Source organism: Nesoenas mayeri (genome assembly GCF_963082525.1).
Source record: "Nesoenas mayeri genome assembly, chromosome: 4".
Classification (NCBI taxonomy): domain Eukaryota; kingdom Metazoa; phylum Chordata; class Aves; order Columbiformes; family Columbidae; genus Nesoenas; species Nesoenas mayeri.
The window spans coordinates 70,625,579-70,645,483 of record NC_137540.1 but is presented as its reverse complement, the minus strand read 5'-3'; the positions used below and the strand labels follow the sequence as shown (position 1 = coordinate 70,645,483).

The 19,905-nt window shown below is 38.2% G+C and overlaps 1 protein-coding gene across 9 annotated transcripts in view; it reads right to left on the bottom strand.

Annotated features, from left to right (window-relative positions):
- Window positions 1-19,905, bottom strand: part of CTBP1 (C-terminal binding protein 1) — a 69,118-nt gene that overhangs the window by 29,568 nt on the left and 19,645 nt on the right. For 5 of the 9 annotated variants that reach the window (XM_080343913.1, XM_080343912.1, XM_080343918.1 and 2 more), the window contains one exon: window positions 9,227-9,381. The exons of 1 other annotated variant lie outside the window; for it this stretch is intronic. In XM_080343913.1, coding sequence (XP_080200039.1) covers window positions 9,227-9,381 — 155 coding nt within the window. Of the gene's footprint in view, window positions 1-9,226; window positions 9,382-12,724; window positions 12,942-14,289; window positions 14,381-19,905 lie in introns of those variants that run through there. 3 more of the 9 variants (XM_080343915.1, XM_080343916.1, XM_080343914.1) reach the window with 3 other exon arrangements.

Below are 19,905 nucleotides of genomic sequence, written 5' to 3'. Positions count from 1 at the left end.
CTGGGAATGTGTTCCATGAAAGGAAACATATTTCTCAGCCGTGGCTGAATGCTGACACTGGTCATTTCCACAGGCAGTTATTTACCTATTGTATGGGATATGGAACAATCAGATGCAAATGAAAAATCTTTCTGAATTTTCTTTTCAGTGTTTGAGCCTCTTCTAGGATTATGGACCAGTTAGCAAGGAAATGCACTGCCAAAAATGTAATCTTCTGTGACTATGTATTATTTCACATAAATTTGATAATTAAATTATGTTACTGCTTTCTGCAACTGGCCAAAAAGACAAAATTATAGCAGAAAATCTGAGGTTCAAAACATTCATCACTGATGACTGTCAATAATGCCGCTTACAGATTAAAAATATTAATAGTGAAAGTTTCTGTATTTTGGAATTATTCATATAAAGCATATTCTCATACATTAAAAGCACACAAGCAACTCTGACAAGCTTGTCAATGAGTAAAATCAAAACTTGAACTAAAACCAAGTGTAACACATGAAATCAAAATCCATCATAAATGTGAGCAGTTCTGGAAAATGAAATAATCTTTAGAAGAAATAACTGCCTAAGAGTAATTTACTGATCCCTTACAGAAACACACCCAGTGGTGGACGCATGAGAGAAACAGGGAATATCATAGATTCATAGAATGTTCTGAGTTGGAAGGGGCCCACAAGGATCATCGAGTCCAGCTCCTGTCCCTGCGTGTGACAACCCCGCAGTTCACACCATGTGTCTGAGGGTGTTGTCCAGTCTCTTCCTGAACACTGTCAGGCTTGGGGCTGTGACACCTCCCTGGGGAGCCTGTTCAGTATCCAGCACCTCTGGGTGAAGAACATTTATCTGATGTCCAACCTAAACCTCCCCTGGCACATCTTCCTACCATTCCCTTGGGTTCTGTCATGGGTTGCTAAAGAGTAATAAATATATGCATTTTAAAAATCATTTTCTTTAATGAACTTGATTGATACAACATTCACCAAATCCTAGCTCAGTTTTATTGCAAAGAGGATCAACTCTTATAATTTGAGTGACATAACATTTAACGAGCAAGCTAGAAATTTCAGATGAGCCCATATACATGGCAGTCAGACGAGGAAAGGCAAGAGGCAAAATCTGAGAGAATAAGCAGAGTTTGCTGCATACCGTCACCAGCCACTCCTGCTTTCATCAGGCTACACTTGGGCTTTTGAAGAAGAAAGGATCTGAGATAAAAAGTTGAAACAAAGGGCACGAGCTGGCTTCCTTCTGTTACCAAATTATTATATGGCCCCTCTGCATAATTTGAATACGTTCAGACTTACTTCCAGGTGAAGCTACAGCCCACTGCTTGCTGAAAGCCTTTTTCATACCCTCCTCAACGAGGTGACATCCCTTCCCATCTCAACTGCTCAGACTGGTCTTTCTGCACCAGCTCCTTTAGCCATCATGCCAACTATCACATAGTCATCGTGATACACGCGCCTCACATTATTTGTGGAAAAACTCTTAGCATCTCATGACCTCATCACTCTCTATAACTACCTGAAGGGCAGTTCTAGCCAGGTGGGACTGGTCTCTTCTCCCAGGCAGTCAGCAATAGGACAAGGGGCCATGGGCTTCAACTCTGCCAGGGGAAATTTAGGCTGGATATTAGAAAGCAATTCTTTACAGAGAGAGTGGTCAGGCATTGGAATGGCTGCCCAGGGAGGTGCTGGACTCACCGTCCCTGGAGGTTTTTAAACTGAGATTGGACATGGCACTCAGTGCCATGATCTAGTAAATGGACTGGAGTTGGACCAAGGGTTGGACTCGATGACCTCTGAGGTCTCTTCCAACCCAGTCGATTCTGTGATTCTGTGATTTTTACAAAAAAGCATAAACATATCATAACATGCTAAGTACAGAACAACCAGGCCTCCCCTTTGGTCATCTAAACATACACTACTAGATGTTACTATGAGAGATTAATCTCAGAGGCTTACAGATCAAATCTAGAGTACAGCAACACAACGTAGTATGTAAAATGCCAAACTACTTCAATGCAGAGATAAAACATTTATAAATTACATATTGCATATGACAATATTGCATTTTTTAAAAAAATATTTCTAGAAAATCATCACTAGAAAGTGCCATACTTCATCTGGTTCTAGCAGCTACAGGGTATTACATTTCTTGCACTTGGGAGCTTGATGTGTCATCTCAAAAAAAAAAAAAAGTTCCAGTATCATCAACAGACTTGAGATATTTTGCATATTGGATTAGAGAAAAAAAAAAATGTACTTTACCTGAACTGAGCATTATTTGACTTGCAAGAAGCAGCTACACAACGAATCTGTAATCAACAGCCAGGAACGCTGCTGCAGAATGTAGCTGCTCTCAAAGCCTCAGTACAACATTACAGAGGCTCTATGTGAAACTAATGGCGCTAAAAGTCAAAAGAAAAGCCAGTGTGTTCAAAGGGTATTTAATAGGAATCCAAATCTCTCTAGTTTGTGCTGTGCTTTATGAGCTCTTGTTTCTCTTTACAAGACTATCAGCTCCACGCTAGGTTCCCATGATCTGCGGTGCTGCCAGTAACCTGCCCATTTGATGATACGCACTTTATTCAGCCAGGATACTGTCTAGTGTAGACCTTAAATATTAATACTTAGGTTTATACTGTACGTAGATACAAAAAGTATAAACATTTGACACAAACATAAACAAAACTTCCTTGCATGGTCCCCAAAAAAGCGCTATAAAAAACCATACACACACACACAGGATAGCCTACATATGTACACGCAGGACATGTAACTGTGTATTTCTAGCTTTATTATTACACACTGTTGGAAAATACATACACATGACTCTATACATATAACCTGCATACCCTATAGCAAGCTTCCTTTTAAAAACTATACTCAGTCTTTCAAGCCAGGACTTACTGAGGATTATACGCAGTAGTTTTCTGACAGAAGTCCATTTCAGAATATAGACTCTGAAAACAATTTTACTAAATAAGATTTAGTAAATGAAAATGAATGAAAATGAAAAACCTTTGTTTTTAACAGCAGTTCTGTGTGTCAACTTGCACGATCTATTAACGAGGCAGAATTATGTACCATTCCAGCTCAAGGTGCTATGACGGATTCAATAACTGAAGGCTCATTGTGCCGTGAAAGTCACTGATGACAATGCAGCAACCCACGCAACTCTGTCTCAAAAAACCTGTTAATAATCACCAGCAATTTTCAAGCCTCAAAGATCCTTAGTAACACCTGGTAGCGGGAAATAAAGTAAAAAGCTTGTTGATAACCACAAATGTTAGACCCTAATGTGTCTGTATGACTGATCCACAGTGCTTTCAGGGTACAGCAGCACCCCCAGTCTGGTTTTTAAAGGGTACCAGTTCTGAGGAGACACTGTATGTTAACTACTTGGATGTATAATGAGGTGCAGTAAAAGCATTTAGGGTTTCCTTTTGTAAAGTCATAAGGAAACTTATCCAAGGCTCATTCAAACACTTCAGTAAAATTACGAGGTTTTGGATGAGCCCTGAGGCAACAACTTATTCCCAAGTATATACTACTGTTTAGAACAAGGCAGCTTCCTTCCAATCTATATTCTTTGATAATTTAATTTTGATGGAAAACTAAAATGCTGCAACTGCATGATGAGTATAAACAGCACTGATGATATAAATGCAAGATTGCAGCTTTACTCCTAAACAAAGAAGAATCTGAAGCTGGAAGAATTATCTTACTTAACCATTGATATAATAGGAACAAATCAAAGCCTCAGCTGAACAACAGCACCATTCTCGATTTGTTTGTATCAGTTTCAAAAAACATTTGTTGCACTATAAAAGGTCTTCAGCTCTTCTTTCAAGCAGTCCTCAATAAAACTGCAATGACTTGAAATGTTTCTATGTTTAATTCCTATATAAAAGTGTGATTGGAAAAATTTCAAGTCCTACACAGCTGAATAGGAACTTTTTTTTTTAACTAAAAATATGGACATGTAGTATTCCTGTGAAGATTAACCTATTTTGTGCTTTCATAACAAGAGTCAAAGGATCCAATACACTCTAACTTAACCCAATCACTTGTAAGGCCAGAGCACAGGTTTACCAGATAGATAGATTCCCATTTTCATCAGAGTATCCCATTCTCTTTCATGTTCTGGTAAACTGTGTATCTGCATAAAGCAGCAAATACAGTCAAAAACACACACATTTTTGTCTTCTAGACCATTTGAAACAAGATGTAAGAAGCCAAATAAGTACATAGAAAAAAAAAGAAAACATACACAACTTCAAACAAACTTCTGCCTAGCCTGTGAGTTTTAATTATAGACCATCCCTAATCAGCTGTGCTTCTTGGCTTTTTCCTTTGGGTTTGCAAGGATCACTTCATTTTCTCTCTGCCTGGTCAAGATGTCTATTACCAGATCCTGCATATGATGTTTACATTCAGTGTGCTCCGTGTTACAGAATATACAGAAGTCAGGAAGCCTGAAGAGTAGAGAATCTGAACTCCAAAAACCTTAGGCAGCACAAAGACCTGAAGGCTGTGCTGGAGTCAGTGATGAAGGTACAAAAGCGGAAGGAAGGAGCAATACTGAAGAAATCACAAGTACTGGGTAGGGTGCCAAGGAGCCAGGAAAAAGCAGAAAACTGTGAACAGCACTGAAAAGAAAAGGCATTGGGGAAAAAAGAGGGGGGAAAAGACATAAGACCAAAAACTGTAATTCGACCTAGAATGAGGATGGAAGTAAGCAAATTTTTTATGTATGAACACATATATTTGGCAGAACAAACCAAAACACCATGTACATTTGGAGGTGGTCTGAGATGGTTACTGGAAAGACTGATTTACACACAATTAACCGTAAGATAAAAAATATTTAAACACGGTAACTTGTATTGACAGTAACGTGATCTCTAAGAAAGAAATTTAACCACCAAATTCTTAAAGTAATTTTCACCTTAAATGATACAAGTTTCCTGACAGGGTGCAGTGAACTTAGTTTGACAAACGTAATGCCCAACTTCACACAGCCACGTATAACATCTACACTAAAACAGGCCTGAGGAGCCAAAGCACAAACATATACATTGCATCCTTTCAGACTGGCTTGAAAACAAACCAGTTTTTCTAGGGCATAAGAAAATCGCTACAGAACTGCAACTTGTGCATTAACCAATTTGGAGAACACTTTATTTAATGAGCATACACAATAAGGTATAAGCAGGACGTCAGCAAATGGTTCTGACCCTGTATACAAGTGGCATTCATATAATAATTTCTTTTCCTTTCTGTATGTGTTAAAATCTCTCAGTCTCCTTGTTTCTCTATGAAAAAACAGCATCAGCAACAAATTCCACCTCAAATTTCCCAGCCTGCCTCCTGCAGCTTCAGACCACCTTAATATCTATTTCTCTGCTATCCTATCAAATTTGGTGTCTCCTCTTAAAGACAGGACATATATGAAAGAAAAAAATCCAATTCCACCTTCTGCTTTTAGCAAGCTCATCTCAACACTAAACCTTTTCCTGATTTTTCAGTCATCTTTTATAATGGGGACCAGCCTCTTGCAAATTAACATCCATTATCAAAATGTGTATTTTAATTAACAGGACAACATCACTTGGTGTGGCCAGGAATGTGCATTCATAAATACATGAATATTTTAGATGTTGCTTTAAATATGCGACATCTAAATTTAAAATTTCCCTTGAAAACAATTTTGTATTTAGTAAAGCCCCATTCCCAAATAAGGTATTACACAAGCAGTACTAAAACACGGATGTTTCTTTACTATAACTGAAAAGGTATATGGAAAACAGACATTCTTCACTGGAGATGAACAATGGAAATGAACACTTTTCACATGGAAGTGAATGGTGCTCAGCACTTCATAAAACTGATCAGCCAACCTATGTTACAGTAATACAACAAGATAACAAATTAAGGTCTGTAACTTTTTTTTCCAGAAATGTATTACCTGGTAGAACAGCAGTACTTTGCAAACCCAACTTGTTTAGGACTGCACCACCATTTGGATTAGTCAAAAATCTGTATTATGGCAAGGTACTGGCAGCCAGTAAAAATATATTTTCCAGATGTATTACTTAGCTCATTAAGAATGGTTTTTATTATATCAAAATAATTCAAAGGACGCAAGCTTTAGTATCACCAGCTAAATACACACACTCTTGTGAAGATCAACAACAGATTCCCTCTGTTACTCAGCACTTATTTCAACGCTTTTCTGAAGCTACAATTACAGATACACAGACTGACTCTCAGTCTCGAGATCTGCAAAGTTCATTTACCGCACCTCACTGATAACACAGAACACTGCGTGTTGCCAAGGCAAAGCATTTGTGCTACACAGGAATTCCCCAGTCTTGACATATCAGACATAAATTATGTTTATTTCAGTAAGCAAATCATAAAACTACTCAGGTGGTGCAGTTGTCAATGTTCACCTGAAGAGCCGACTGCTGTTATCTACTAAAAAAAGTGCAACAGCATTGATGTTACTTATTCTCTGCATGCTATTTAGTCCTTGTAAAAGGAATCCAGCTATTTCGTGTATTGAGCTTCTGGCAGTGGTGTGAGATAGGAAAACCGTAAGATAAAAGCAACTTTTCTACATAATTCAAATAAATACTCAAAAATAAGGCATTATATCACATATTTGCTTTTGATATGTAAAAAGATAAAAGGGAAGTGAGAGAAAAAAGCTTGGGTTGAGTATTTCTCCAGTGTAATACTTATGATTGTCTTTGAACTTTACTTTTTAAAAATTATTATTAAAAAACAAACAAACAAAAAAACCCCACCCTGAAACTGTATCCATTTCTATGAATCTCCAGTTACCAATGAAGATGGAGAAGTTTTCACATCTTTGCATTTGTTCTCACGTTAGTTACTGCTTGGTTCTCATTCACTGCCACAACATTGATGAGTCTTTACTGGATGCACAGCAAAAACACTGGTCTTTTTCAACACGTTAAAGAGAAGGTTGAAATTAGCATTACATTTTGGTAAAATCCTTCTGTTTCAAAATATAGTGTCACAACAAACTAGAAGTTCAGGTTTTTATGCAACCCCATTGACAATCCACTGTGAAGATGGTCTTCTATGTGACAGTATAAACACATTAAAAAACCCCATGAGATCAGACCTGTAATACTGTCAACTCAATCTGGCCTATATTTCAAGAATCATCTAAGAAGTCTAGTTTCAACTATCCTGTGAGAAAAAACTAATGAACAGAGAAAAAGGGTGTTTGGAATGCAGATTATTCCCTAGTAGGAATTATTTTTTTCCATTTTCCTATTCACATTAGAATTTTATTCTATCTAAAACGCAGCTCAACAAAACAAGGTAGTGACATTAAGCCAGTACTGATGCAGCAGAAAACGACCTTAAATATCATTCTTGGCAGCAGCTTATTCTTGTGCCGAGAGGTAAGAGAGGAAACCTGAAAGCCTGCAGAGATATTGACCAAGGATCTATAGACAGGACTTCAAGAGGGGGGACTCATGTCTGGTGTTTGCCTGAACCGTGAGAATCGGCAGTTCCAGTTCACTGTGTTGATACAGCACAACTCTTTAGCCTTCTCTTTATTTTCTAAAAAGAGAGAGAACCAACCATAACCCAAAACACACACACAAACCTCCCCTACTACCTACCACTTACACAATTTGGAAGTTTTAACAACAAAAATTATTTTTGCAGAAAAGAAATATTTTTCTTAAGAAATAAGAAGCAGAATAGTTGGTTGATGGATTCTCACCAGGAAGGTGTTAACATGAAGTGGTCTACAGAAGATGGGATTGATTTACCTGATAACAAAAGTTAGTATTGGTATTATTTTCAAGTAGCTGCCTTTGTAAGAATGCATTTACAGAAAAGATTAAATCTTTCATCATAGACAGAGACTTTATAATGTTTAACACTGCTATGTATTACAAGAACATAAAAAGTAAATAAACAATTTAAACAGTTGAGAATTCAAAATAATGAAAAGCTTCTGAAAACCTGTCATGAGCCCAAGAGCTGCTATTTAGTGCAAGACAAGTCTAACAAGGTATCAGTAAACACAAATACTGATGCAATTCAGATTGGTTGACACAACTCTAACTCCAGAATCACACTTGCTAGTGCCACATGCACAAAACTGGATACAGATAGTGACCTAACAAGCCTTTATGATAATACCTGGATCTGTAGTTGTCTATCCTGATCTTTGCTGGAGAACAAGAAAATAAATTCCCACGGAAGGGTCCCCCGATTGCCCTCCCCTGCATTTGGCTCCTCCCCTGCTGTCGTATTTATTACATTTTTTACCTCTATAGGAGCTGCAAGGCTGGTTTCATCTTTTATCAGGTGAAAGAATATTTGGCATACGAAGCTTCCTCTGCTAGCCAACAACTTCACCAAAATTAATTCTACCTCTACAGAAATATGGATGTGAAAATGGTCTATTGCTGTCAGGACAGTAGAAAGGATTTGAGGTAGGTATGAGGCCTTCATGCTGAGAAGAAGTTTTGAACGAGAAAAATGTATGCGTCTGGGCCAGCTGGCTCCCTCAGCTATCATCACAAAAAATGGGTTTCCCTCTAAGTAAATGAGGAAACCTTTGACAACAGTAAGAACCACTGGCTGTTTTAGAGCTCCCAAACCACCACTATGGGTGTGAACTTCTGGAATACCACACAGTTAAAACACATTTTTAAATTAATTTACTAGATACACTTTGGGTTAGCATTTATTTTGAAACTCTCCTGTGGTGGCAATTCTCCGTGTACAAGGCCTCCTAACCTGGTTTGCACAATTCCTTGGCTAAACAGAGAAGTCTGAAGCTCTCCACATGGCCAATCCAACCCCGAGATCTGACTTTCCAGCTGAAGGCTGAGCAACAGTGTTTCCGGGAAGCATTTCAAAATACCATGTAAAAATGCAGTTTTCCCAGAGGTAACTCTCTCCATGAATCTAATTCAGTAGGTAAGCATATGGACAACATCCAGAGAAAGATACACTGCACAAAAGTGCATTTCAACACAGATACTTTCATCTTTGTTTAATCACAATGACCAGTAACTCACTCACTAAGGTAATCAACCATTAACTAAGACGTAATAGCTAAACACATCGTCATGGCTAACACAACACTGTCTCTGTTCATACTCTTTAATGTCTGTTTCCTAAAATATTTGAATTATACCTGTAAATATTACCTTTTCATGAATTTCTTGTGTTGACTGAGCATCACAAAATGCCACTGTGGCTACATCCTTCAGAATAGGCATTTCTACTGTACAATCCCTGCCATCCAGCAAAGCTACCAAAGGGCGCGGGTGCATGGGCCCATTCATGATCGGAGGTCGAATGCCTACAAAGAAACAGAGAAGACTTGTTATTCATGCCACGCAAACGTACCTTACAAACATAGGTTATAGCTAGTCTGTTCATTCTGATGGCAGAAAAGGATTTCAAGGACTGAAGCTAGTAAATCAGGAACGAGTTTATCGTTAGCAATCAACCAAACACAGAAGACCTAAAAAAAAATGCCATGGAGGCTCAGAATGCTGAGCAGTGCAAGAGGGATAAAACCACTATGGGAAAAGTATATATTTATATTTTTTTAAAGAGACATCCTTACTGCATTAGTAAGAAGTGTCTGTGCAATCTTAGCCAAGGCTTATGTTTTGATTGGATTCCACACCTTTGTGAGCTCTAGACAGAGTGACAAATAGCTTGTCCAGGCTTGTAGGAGTGTAGCTTATGGAATATCATAAGCCAGTCAGTGAGGGTTTCAGTATTCAATTTACATACACAATGATGCTCTGCTGAAACTAAAACTTAACTGGAAAAAAGCCTACAACAGCAACATTTTGAATTTACTGTCCAAGTGTACAGGCTAAACTGCTGATCTATGTAGGTCTGCTTAGACTTAAAAGTTTTACAAAACTATTCTGTCCAGCTCAGACAAACAAACACATCAAACTTAATTCACAATTGAAAACTCTTACAAAATATGAACAAAATGTCCCTCCCTAAATCAACATCATGCTTGAAACATTGCAGAGTGACCAAAAAATACATTTTGGATATCTGGGGGAAGGAAAAAATCAGTTGGAAGTGCAGACTTAATTTATATCCTCTTTATGGAGTCTTAAAATGAAAAGTAACCCTTATAACAAGATACTTAGCATCTTTTTAACGGTATAGATGCTATAAATACACAAAAGTACTCAAGGGAATAGTATTAAACCATTACATTTACACTAAAGTAGTTAAGCGTGGGTGGGAAAAAAGGGACTTCCTGAAGAGATAAGGAAAAGCAAAACAAAAAAAAAGTACACGATTTTTTTCCTCTTTTCAAATAAGTAGTTTTAAACACTGCAAAGTGAAGCAGGCTAGATATTTCTTGTATGCAAATTTCAACGTTTTTGGTGCAGCGTGAATTTAAAAACATTGCTTATTGCTTGATAATACAAGTTAGTCCAGCACTAATGTAAAAGACTGAGCTACCTTCTGTAAGAAATCCCTGCATTTCAAGTCCCAGCCTATGTCAGAAAGCAAGCTCTGAAAGACCGTCATCTGCATTTAAGTGGATGGGAAATCCCAGCTGTACAAGATAGCTGGTGAACAAAAACAGCTGCTGGGAAAAGAGACATTCACAAGAGATGCAACATATACCTTCCCCACCTGGACCAAGCTCAGGTCTGGGGCCAGAGAAATACAGCTGAGGAGACTCTCACCCTCCTGGTTTCAGCCATCCAGCCTTCACCCGATAAATGTCACATCCATCTCTAAGTCAGGGTGATGGCCAAGCCCTCCTGCAATCGGGCATTTAAGTTCTTTACCTATTCAAACAGTTTGCTATACTTGAAGACCAAAGCAGAGTCACTACATTTGGTTCTTTTTTGTTCTAGTCCCAGCATCTCGCAACAAGTGATGGTGCCAACGGACTGACCCTGCAGCTCTCACCACAGCAGACGGGAAAGGTATTCAAAGATTTCCATGGGTACAACTTCCATGAAAACTATTCTCTCTCTTAAAACCATCAATTCCTAACCTCTGAGATAGACATGCTGAGAAATAATTGTGGCACACAGATTCTTTCAGTAATTAAATGGAAGCCGCCTTAATACAATTTTTGAAAATCATGCACCTTCCTAACTTACAACTGTTACCTGTTTGAACCAGAAATGGCCACATAACCCTCATAGTCATTTTTAGTGAATAAACCACACACTTATAATGTGGTACAGGACACAAATGCTATATGAATACACAATGCAAAGCTACATAGTTATCCAGAGAATAACTACTATCCTTTAATGGGAACTGAACTATAAAACCCCACATTAAATTTACTTAGGAACATCCTAAAATAAAGCATGCTTTAGACTCATTCATGTTTCTTTCAAAATAGTATATGTAATAGCATCAGTAAAATGCAATTATGCCTTGAAGCAAATGTAAAAATGACACTGCAAGTCCTATTCATATTTCATAGAATAACCGTGCTCATTTTTGCTACGGAAATGTTTTGGTCATTGTCTTAATAGTCAGTCCAGCAAAGTCAGGATTTTAACAAGTCTGAATTCTAGCTAAAATAAAATTTAAAAAAAAAAGAAAAAAACAAAACAACAAAAACACAACAAACCCAGAACTTCGATATTAAAATTGTTGAAGATGAATGAGGACAAATATGGCACAGATTATTCCCTCAGTGTGACAACTAAAGCACCTCTGTCAACAGAAGAGCGCACAGTCCAAACAGATAACAGAACATGAGACGAAAACCTGCCACTTTTAAGAAACAGTTTTCTGACTAGAGTTATCTCAGAAAACCATGAAGCACAGTATCACAAAACACAAGCCTCCAAAATACTGATTTCTCTCAAATACATAAAGGTGTCGTCTGGTTTTCCCCTCATGCCAGTGTATCTATTGATTTCACTCTGGGTTCTCGTGTCTAATGTTGGTGCTATGGCATGGGCCAGATGGAGCCCAGACAGTCAACACCAACTAGAAGAATAAACCCTCCCCAAATCTCAGGCTTTAAATCCCCAGAACTCAAACACACCCACAGTGACCTTGACCATGAAACCCCTACAAACCTTTGCTTACCAAAATCCTTTCTGAACTTCAGCATATTTCCTGTTGCACAATCTTTCTGCCTAAATACCGTATCACTGAATCGCAGACAATAACTCAACACTTATGTAAACTTACAGTAATTTAATCAGTGGCAGCCACTATTCAAAGTTCACATTTGGAAAGACACATTTTCACTATGAATCAGAACCCTTTGAACAAAAAACTTCTTCTTCCCCCATTTAGATATGTTCTGCCTGTTTCTTATCTAGAAATGTCATACTGCACCATGTGTTTGGCTTTGCAGCAGGCCCTTGGAGTGGCAGGATAAAGCAATGTGTATTTAAGAGCAGTATTTTCCCTGCCTGCATTAACAGTAAATCATGCAACCCAGTGCCAGAAAGGAATAACTGTAAACCGGTCAAAAGTGACATTCAACACCACAAATGTGAAACTGATTTAAAAAAATAATTTCACTTAGCTGGCTTATTGAAGTATATGGTATAGCATTTCACATAACACAGATAATAAAAATTATACCATCCACCCCCACACCCTAGAACTTGTGTTATGGGAAAACAATCTCAGTTTATCCTAACTTCAGACTTTCAGGAACCCCTACCAACCTGACATTTCTTAATCTGAGCTTGATTTCCAGGGTCATGAATTCGATTTCTCAATGCTTTACAATCTTCAGTATTCTGAGGCAAAATAGCAGCCTGTCATTCCATCCTCATTTCCATGTCTTTAATTTTTCTTGCAGCCTCCTGTAATCTTGAATCAAAGCTTTTAAACTTCTTATCCACTGCAACCTCTGTAGCCTGGATGGCGTTCAAATTTTTACTAAAAATTAAACACAAACAATACATTAAAACAACATTAAGGGTCTGACTGGTGCTCACAGAAGCCAGGAAACTCTAAAGTTAAAGCTTCTCACTGCATCTACACCCTTCCCCTTTTGCAGCTGGCTTTCCACCACGCCGGCTGCGCTGTCACCACAGCGGGGACAGCAGTGGAGGGTGACAGGGCGCAGGACTGCAGGTGACTGAATGGACGTACCTGGAACGATCTGCACATGTTTTGCACAGGTGAGCAAGGATCTGAGGACAGTGTGTGATCTCCACCACCACCCGTGCTGAAGAGCCAAGTGCTCCAGCGAGTACCCCAGATGGAGTGAGAAGCCTTAACTCTGAGCTTGCTGGGGTTTTCTGGGGTGTAAGTCAGGCCCTTAAGGTTATCTAAATGTATTTTAACAAAAACAACATTGTTTCCCCTGACAGCTCTAATCCAGTTATTAGTGGGGTGGGTTTGTTTGTTTGTTTGTTTTCCCTGCAATACGGAGATAATCTGGCAGGTGAAGCTCCTGCCCCACCAACAGCTACTGTGCCAGTGACTGCTGGAATTTTTCTAAAGCAGTACAAGGTATAATGTGCACACACAGACAGAGCAGTTACCCGCTACATACACACTACAGAAGACTGCCGTTTCAGAAACAATTTGGAGTAGCTGCTCTTTAATGAACTTATCACCCAGCTTTGTAACCAAAACTGCAGAGGGCAGCTCTTGAGTTATTTACCTCCATACCTCTGGCAGCACAGGGACTTACAAATTATCACACCAACCTCAGCATAAAATGTATTTTTTTTGAACTTTAAAGAAAAAAAAGAGTCGTCCTTAAGCAGGCTAGTTTCCTCCCTCCTCCCAAATCCCAACTGCACCTCCTGGTGTTCCTGAAACAGAGATTCATCTCTGTGTGCCATGCTCCAAGGGGGACAACTGAGGTCAAAACCATTCGACATCCTCACAACCGGAGGACAAAAAAGCTCTCCCTTACTAGCCTGTTATGATGTTTCAAAAAGAAGGACCCAATTTGAAATCACTGTATCTTTAAAACGGGGTCCATCTTTTTGAAACACCCTGTATTTCGAACCTTTTGGGTTATGAATGGACAGTAACTGATCACATAGCACAAATAACAGAGACCTTGAAGTTGGCTGTGACTATCTGCTAACACTAGAAAACATAGCAAAAAGCAACAAGGTAAGCTATTTAACAATGTCATTTTCACTTTTTTTTTTTTGTTTCTGCTGATTAATATAACATCATTAGGATCACGATTGTCTCTCATATAAGATGTACATGTTAAAAGTAAAGGACACTGTCAGGTTTGTAGGCCCCAAATTTGACCTACCTTTCATTTTCTTAAATCTGTTTGCAAAGTCCATGTATTTCTTTAAATGTGTTTTTCTTTTTTTTCAAAACAAATGCTTCAATCCTTTTTTCTGAAAAATACATCAATGCCAAAAAGCACAACACTTATCAGTAACCCTATAATGACAAACCAATACGCACATGAACCGGAGGGCAGCAGCCTGGAAAAGGACAGTTTTTGTTTCCACGTTTCTGTGGATTCCCACAAGGGCAAAGATTAAAAAAGCAGGAAAACTCCCTTGACAATGTCCTTTTACAAAATGTCCTACAAAACTTCACTTGCACACTGTAGAACAAAGTGATTTAAGATTTTAACAAAACGCGAACTACTGAGATACCTGATCAGTATTTACAAAAATAAGACATGAAAATGACAGGCTGGACATGCAACTGATTTACAATCTTGCGCATGTAACATGAGACTAATTCCGTATGGCATTTGCTTTAACTTTATATTCTTACCTAGGCTGCAAATTCAGTCAGAGCTGTCAGTTATTTACCATAAACCCTCAACAAAATTTACATGTTGTTTTTTTTTTTAAAATAAATGCTAATATTAATTCAAGAAAAGAACGAGTTGTCAAAACAAACAAAAAATATCCCACTCATAACATGAACACAGAAGCTGTCATAAATTAGATTTGCCAATATGCACTATCAAAATTCCCAGAAATGACGTCCTTTAAAAACATATTTTAATGTCCCTGACAGTTCAAATTTCAGACTTTGTTTTGGGAGCCTCATTGTTTTGTGCACCATGACCTCAAGCAACATTTAGATTCAAGGTGGAGCAAAACTCTAAAAGCAGTCAAGTAGAAATAAAGTTTAAAGTACAATGCAGGTGCACGGATCAGTAAAAAGGATGCATGCAAAGTGTGCTTACCAACCTTGACATTGAGCATATTTAGAATATGCAATACAAAAATCTCCTGATTCCACCAGAATCAGAGCCAAGATCTTTTGTCACTGCATTCAGTAAGAGCGGGATGCAATCTCCTATGATTTTGGATGTGGGATTTGGGGGGGGGGAGGGGGCACAGGAGAGAATATTTTTAAATAAAGAACGCCAACAAGAGGTATGTACAAAAAGGAGACAGCTACCCTCAGAAGCCTGAATTACTCAGAAGATTACATTTAATTTTGTTCTTTTCTCATTTAACGTAAAAAATGTGCTTCCTAAGATTTTAGGAACCTGCTACAGGTCTTACTGAAATTAACAGGAACAATCCCAAGTTGATTTTCAAAGTAATAAGATCTGGACTTCACGGTATACATACAAGAGAAAACTAAGCATAAGCTTCACCTAGAGTGTATGTGTAGTCTTTGTTAAGTCCACAAGGCTCAGAGATTAATGACAAACAGTGAAATGTTACTGGAAGAGCAGAGCTGATGAACACTATTGCACTCCATCCTTTCTATTTACCCATATGCAGTAAAAACAAGTCACCTTCCTTCTTTTCTTTTCTATTTGCAAGAAACCAAGAAAAATAAAAGTGGTTTCCGGCACTGTGTGAGCCCAACGATGTGCAAAGCTGTCACACCCACCGATATCCTCTGCCTAACAGCAAAGGCTGAAATACACCCAGCCGCTCTCCAGGACATTCACAGCTCATTCCCTTACACAAAATATATAACTAACACCACTAGTATGTAATTACCACCCTGCTCCATAGACTTCCAGTGTACTTAGATTTATGCACATATCACATCATTATTTTACCACCTGTGAGAAATGAGCCTGGGTATCCAAGCGATTGCTACAGCATAAAACACAAACGCCTCAATGCAGACTATTTTGAGACAACTGTCTTACTCGATTCTCCCTTTTGGTACAATTGAAACAAAGTAAGTCAATGATTTCCAGTTAGAAAACCCCACATTTCCTTGCCATTACTGGAACCTGGCAGTGACGATTCCTCATTACTTTTCCATATTCACATAGCAAGCAAACTTACTATTCTCAGATATTAGTCTGATAAATACAACTAAATGGATTTCCATTGTGATTTTAAATAGTGATTCCTATGCAGTCTCTTTTAAACACCTAGTAACTCTGCTGTTATTTGTCTAACATCTGTGAGCATGCACACAAATTCCTAAATGGCTGTTAGGGTACAAAAAAAAGGAGGTCCCACAAGGCACATCTTGAAAGCCTATGATCGGAAATAAATTCTATGGAGAGGAAACAAAATCACCTAGCAACTTTTTCTGTTACTACTCATGTATTTCAAATATCCAAATGAAAACTGGAAGTATTTCACATCTGTCAAAAAATTACTCAAATTACACAGTCGGAACATGCTATTATGGTATGCCTAATCTTAACTAATATTTTTCAAAATAAGACTGAAAACAATATGAATCACACTCAGTGTCAAAGGAACAAGCAGTAGTAGCATAATGCATGGCTGTAAAGTGTTTTAGTTGACTATCGTATTTCAAAAAGCAAACCAAAGGACAATATTCAGTAACTGCTATGTCAGGTAAGACAAGGAGAAAGCTGAAGTATCAGCAATAACACATACACAGAATACAATGGTGCAGAAGTGCTGTTTTCAAGGAAGGGTTACATGAAAGCAAACTCCAGAGAAAGGGAAAAGATTTTGTAAGACGAGCTTTCCTTGGATATGCAGCATTTCAGTGCCTGTCCACAGTAAATACGTCGCTCTGTCTCAAGTACGTACAGCTTTATTGAGTAATAAGGAAGGGGGTAGGAAATAAATGCATCAGCAATGGTGGAGCTGTCCTAGTCGAGTACACTCCCATCAATCCCAGCTCCAGAGAAATTCTGGCTAAGGCTGCCAACTTTGCTACTTATCCCACAAGTTTCTTTGAGCTGTGAAATGTCCCTGCCTGCTGACACTCCGGCACAACCACCGACGACAGAACTCACAGAATCACCGCAGTGAAGCTCAGGACAGCACCTACAAATTAAGACTCAGAGAACTTGAGAATTATGACACTCCAGCAGCCACACTTGCCCGTAAGTACAGACATCAGTCTCCCTGATAGAGTAGTATCTAAACTACAGAACTGACGGCATCAACCAAGCCTGCAAAGACTTTCCCACAGAGCACCATATGCTGGATATACATCTGGGTATACGTCCACTGTCATCTTCTCCCAGGAAAGCAACCATGGAATAGGCGGATAACAGCAACAGGGGGAAATCCACCTTAATATATGCCCAAACTCTACTTCAAAATGCAATTGAGCTTATATTTCAGCCCATAAACTTTATGGGTTGGTGGGTGTGACTTCAAAAAAAAAAAAGCCAGAAAACTCCTACTGACAGGAACCAGAAAAACAATCCGCTTCAGCAATTGTAATAAGAGCAGAATGATTAACTCCCCGAGCCATTCCAGTAACAACACATATCATGCCAAGACTTACTAAAACTCTTTCCACGGAAGACACAGCCCTGGAGATTTTGAGGACGATACTGCAGGATACAGAATGCAAGTCCAGAAGGGGCTGGTGAAACAGGGCTGTGCTGCCCTATGAAGTACATCAGCAGCCCTTATCCTTGCTCTTTTACCCATGGATTCAATGTAGAAAAGCACGCAAACATCACTTTTTCTTTTTTAAATGTTATCAGAACTGGCATCTTGGCTGCGATTTTGATAAAAGCTGAACAGACACATAACGTTAATTTAAAATGTAGTACACTCAAGCAATGACTCTTGATTTGCCTGTAAAATATTATTTATTTGAACTATGAATAAAGAAAGAAAAAAAGAGTAATTTTTTTTCCTCTCTTCCAAAAGTGTTTCTCCTACAGCAAGTTATTTTATTACAGCAGGTTTGGGGTTTTTTTTGTTTGTTTTAAACCACCGCCTGAGCTCTAAGTATAGCTTTGGGAAAAAATATATTACTTTTTAGCACTGTCAATACAACTGCTTTCTGAGTACTAATTCCACATTATGTTTTAAAGACACTGCCTCAGATTTATTACAGAATACAATCTCTGAATGCAGCCTGTTCTAATGGCTACGCTCTGTGCTGCTTTTCTCATATTTTAGATGTTGATCAGGATGCTGTCTCAGGGAAAGAAACCAAATTACTCAAGTGGAGCCAACATCAAAGGCTTCATTCATTCTGAACCCAAACACTGAAAGCAATTTCTCCAACAGCACACCTGTACTTTGACCCAAGAACGTTAAACTATTACCTGCGGCACTCCTTATTTTCCTTATCAAAAAGTCTGAAGATACACAAATGTGGGGCCTTGGATAATGAAATTAGTTCCAAAAGTTTTTATTTTTTTTAAGGCCAGAACACACTCAAATGACAACAAAAATAACAGTATGGAAGTATTTTACATATTGAACACTGACCTCTCCATTTTATTTGCAACTTCTGATTTTTTTAATATTTTTTTTTAATTTTGGGAAAGCATGTAATGTGATTCACCCTCCTCTCAGGTGAACATCACAGTGCTCTATGTGTCGGTAATCCTTATACTGAAAAAAATGATACTATGACTCTTTTGCTTAGGGATAGGAAGAGGGGAGGAGAGCTAAAAACTTCTCTAAGATACACAGCAAAAACACTTTCTAAAAAACAAATAAACATATATATATATATATATATATATACACGTTTATATGCTGGATATACATATATATATATACACACACCAGACTTTTAAGACCAGGGTTCATTCAACATAATTTTAAGGTTTCTGATAAATGAGAATAATAAACTCTCTCTTGAGTTACGCTCCATTATGTTGTTCTGAAAACCAAAGCAACTCTGAACCAGCACAAAGGGCTCCTGAAAGCTCTTTTTTCCCCCCTTTTCCTTCAGGGTTCCTCCCACAGCCACTCACCAACCTCTGCTGTTCTCTGTCCATGCAAACAAAACAGTTGACAATGATTACAAACTAGAGAACAATTTTGTTGTACAAAGAAGAAAACTGGAAAGCCAGGAACATACTCATATCAAAGTCCTGTTCCTCCCATCCTGGGTCGTCTGCAGCTGAACCAAACTTGAATAAATAGAACTTTCTGAAAACATGTTAATTTTGAAGGTAAGTAAATAGGATGTATAAAAATGACAAGCTCACTGAGAACGGGCCAGTAACAACAGTCAAAGTGCCAAATAAAACAGGCAGTTTAAGGCAAAAGCTGGGTTTATATTATCATGTTACATTTAATCATAATATAATAAAAGCATATGATGCAAGAGAACCATTCTACTGAGCTTTTCTTCAAGTGGAGTTTTGAGTTTCAATTACAAAGGCTCTGGTCCCAATATCGCAGTTAAAGCTCTACTGAAAAATACAGTTAAAATCAGGAGTTATTCGCAAGGACTTGACGAGAGAAGCAAAATATTTCTTCCCACACATACCACATACTAAAGGGGTTTAGAGAAGGTTTTTGAACACTTTAAAGTTGTTGTCACTGAACTGGTGAAAAGTCGAAGTGTTTAAAAAAGACCCATATTTGCATTTTTCACTAGGCTTCATAATGTTTCTTTTCATCTCTGTAGTTTAACCATTTTCAACTTGAAAAGGGTCTACTCAGGCGCATAAAAATGCTTTGTCTGCAGATAAAGGCTTCAAATTATTAATTTTTCAGGGCACAAATCACAT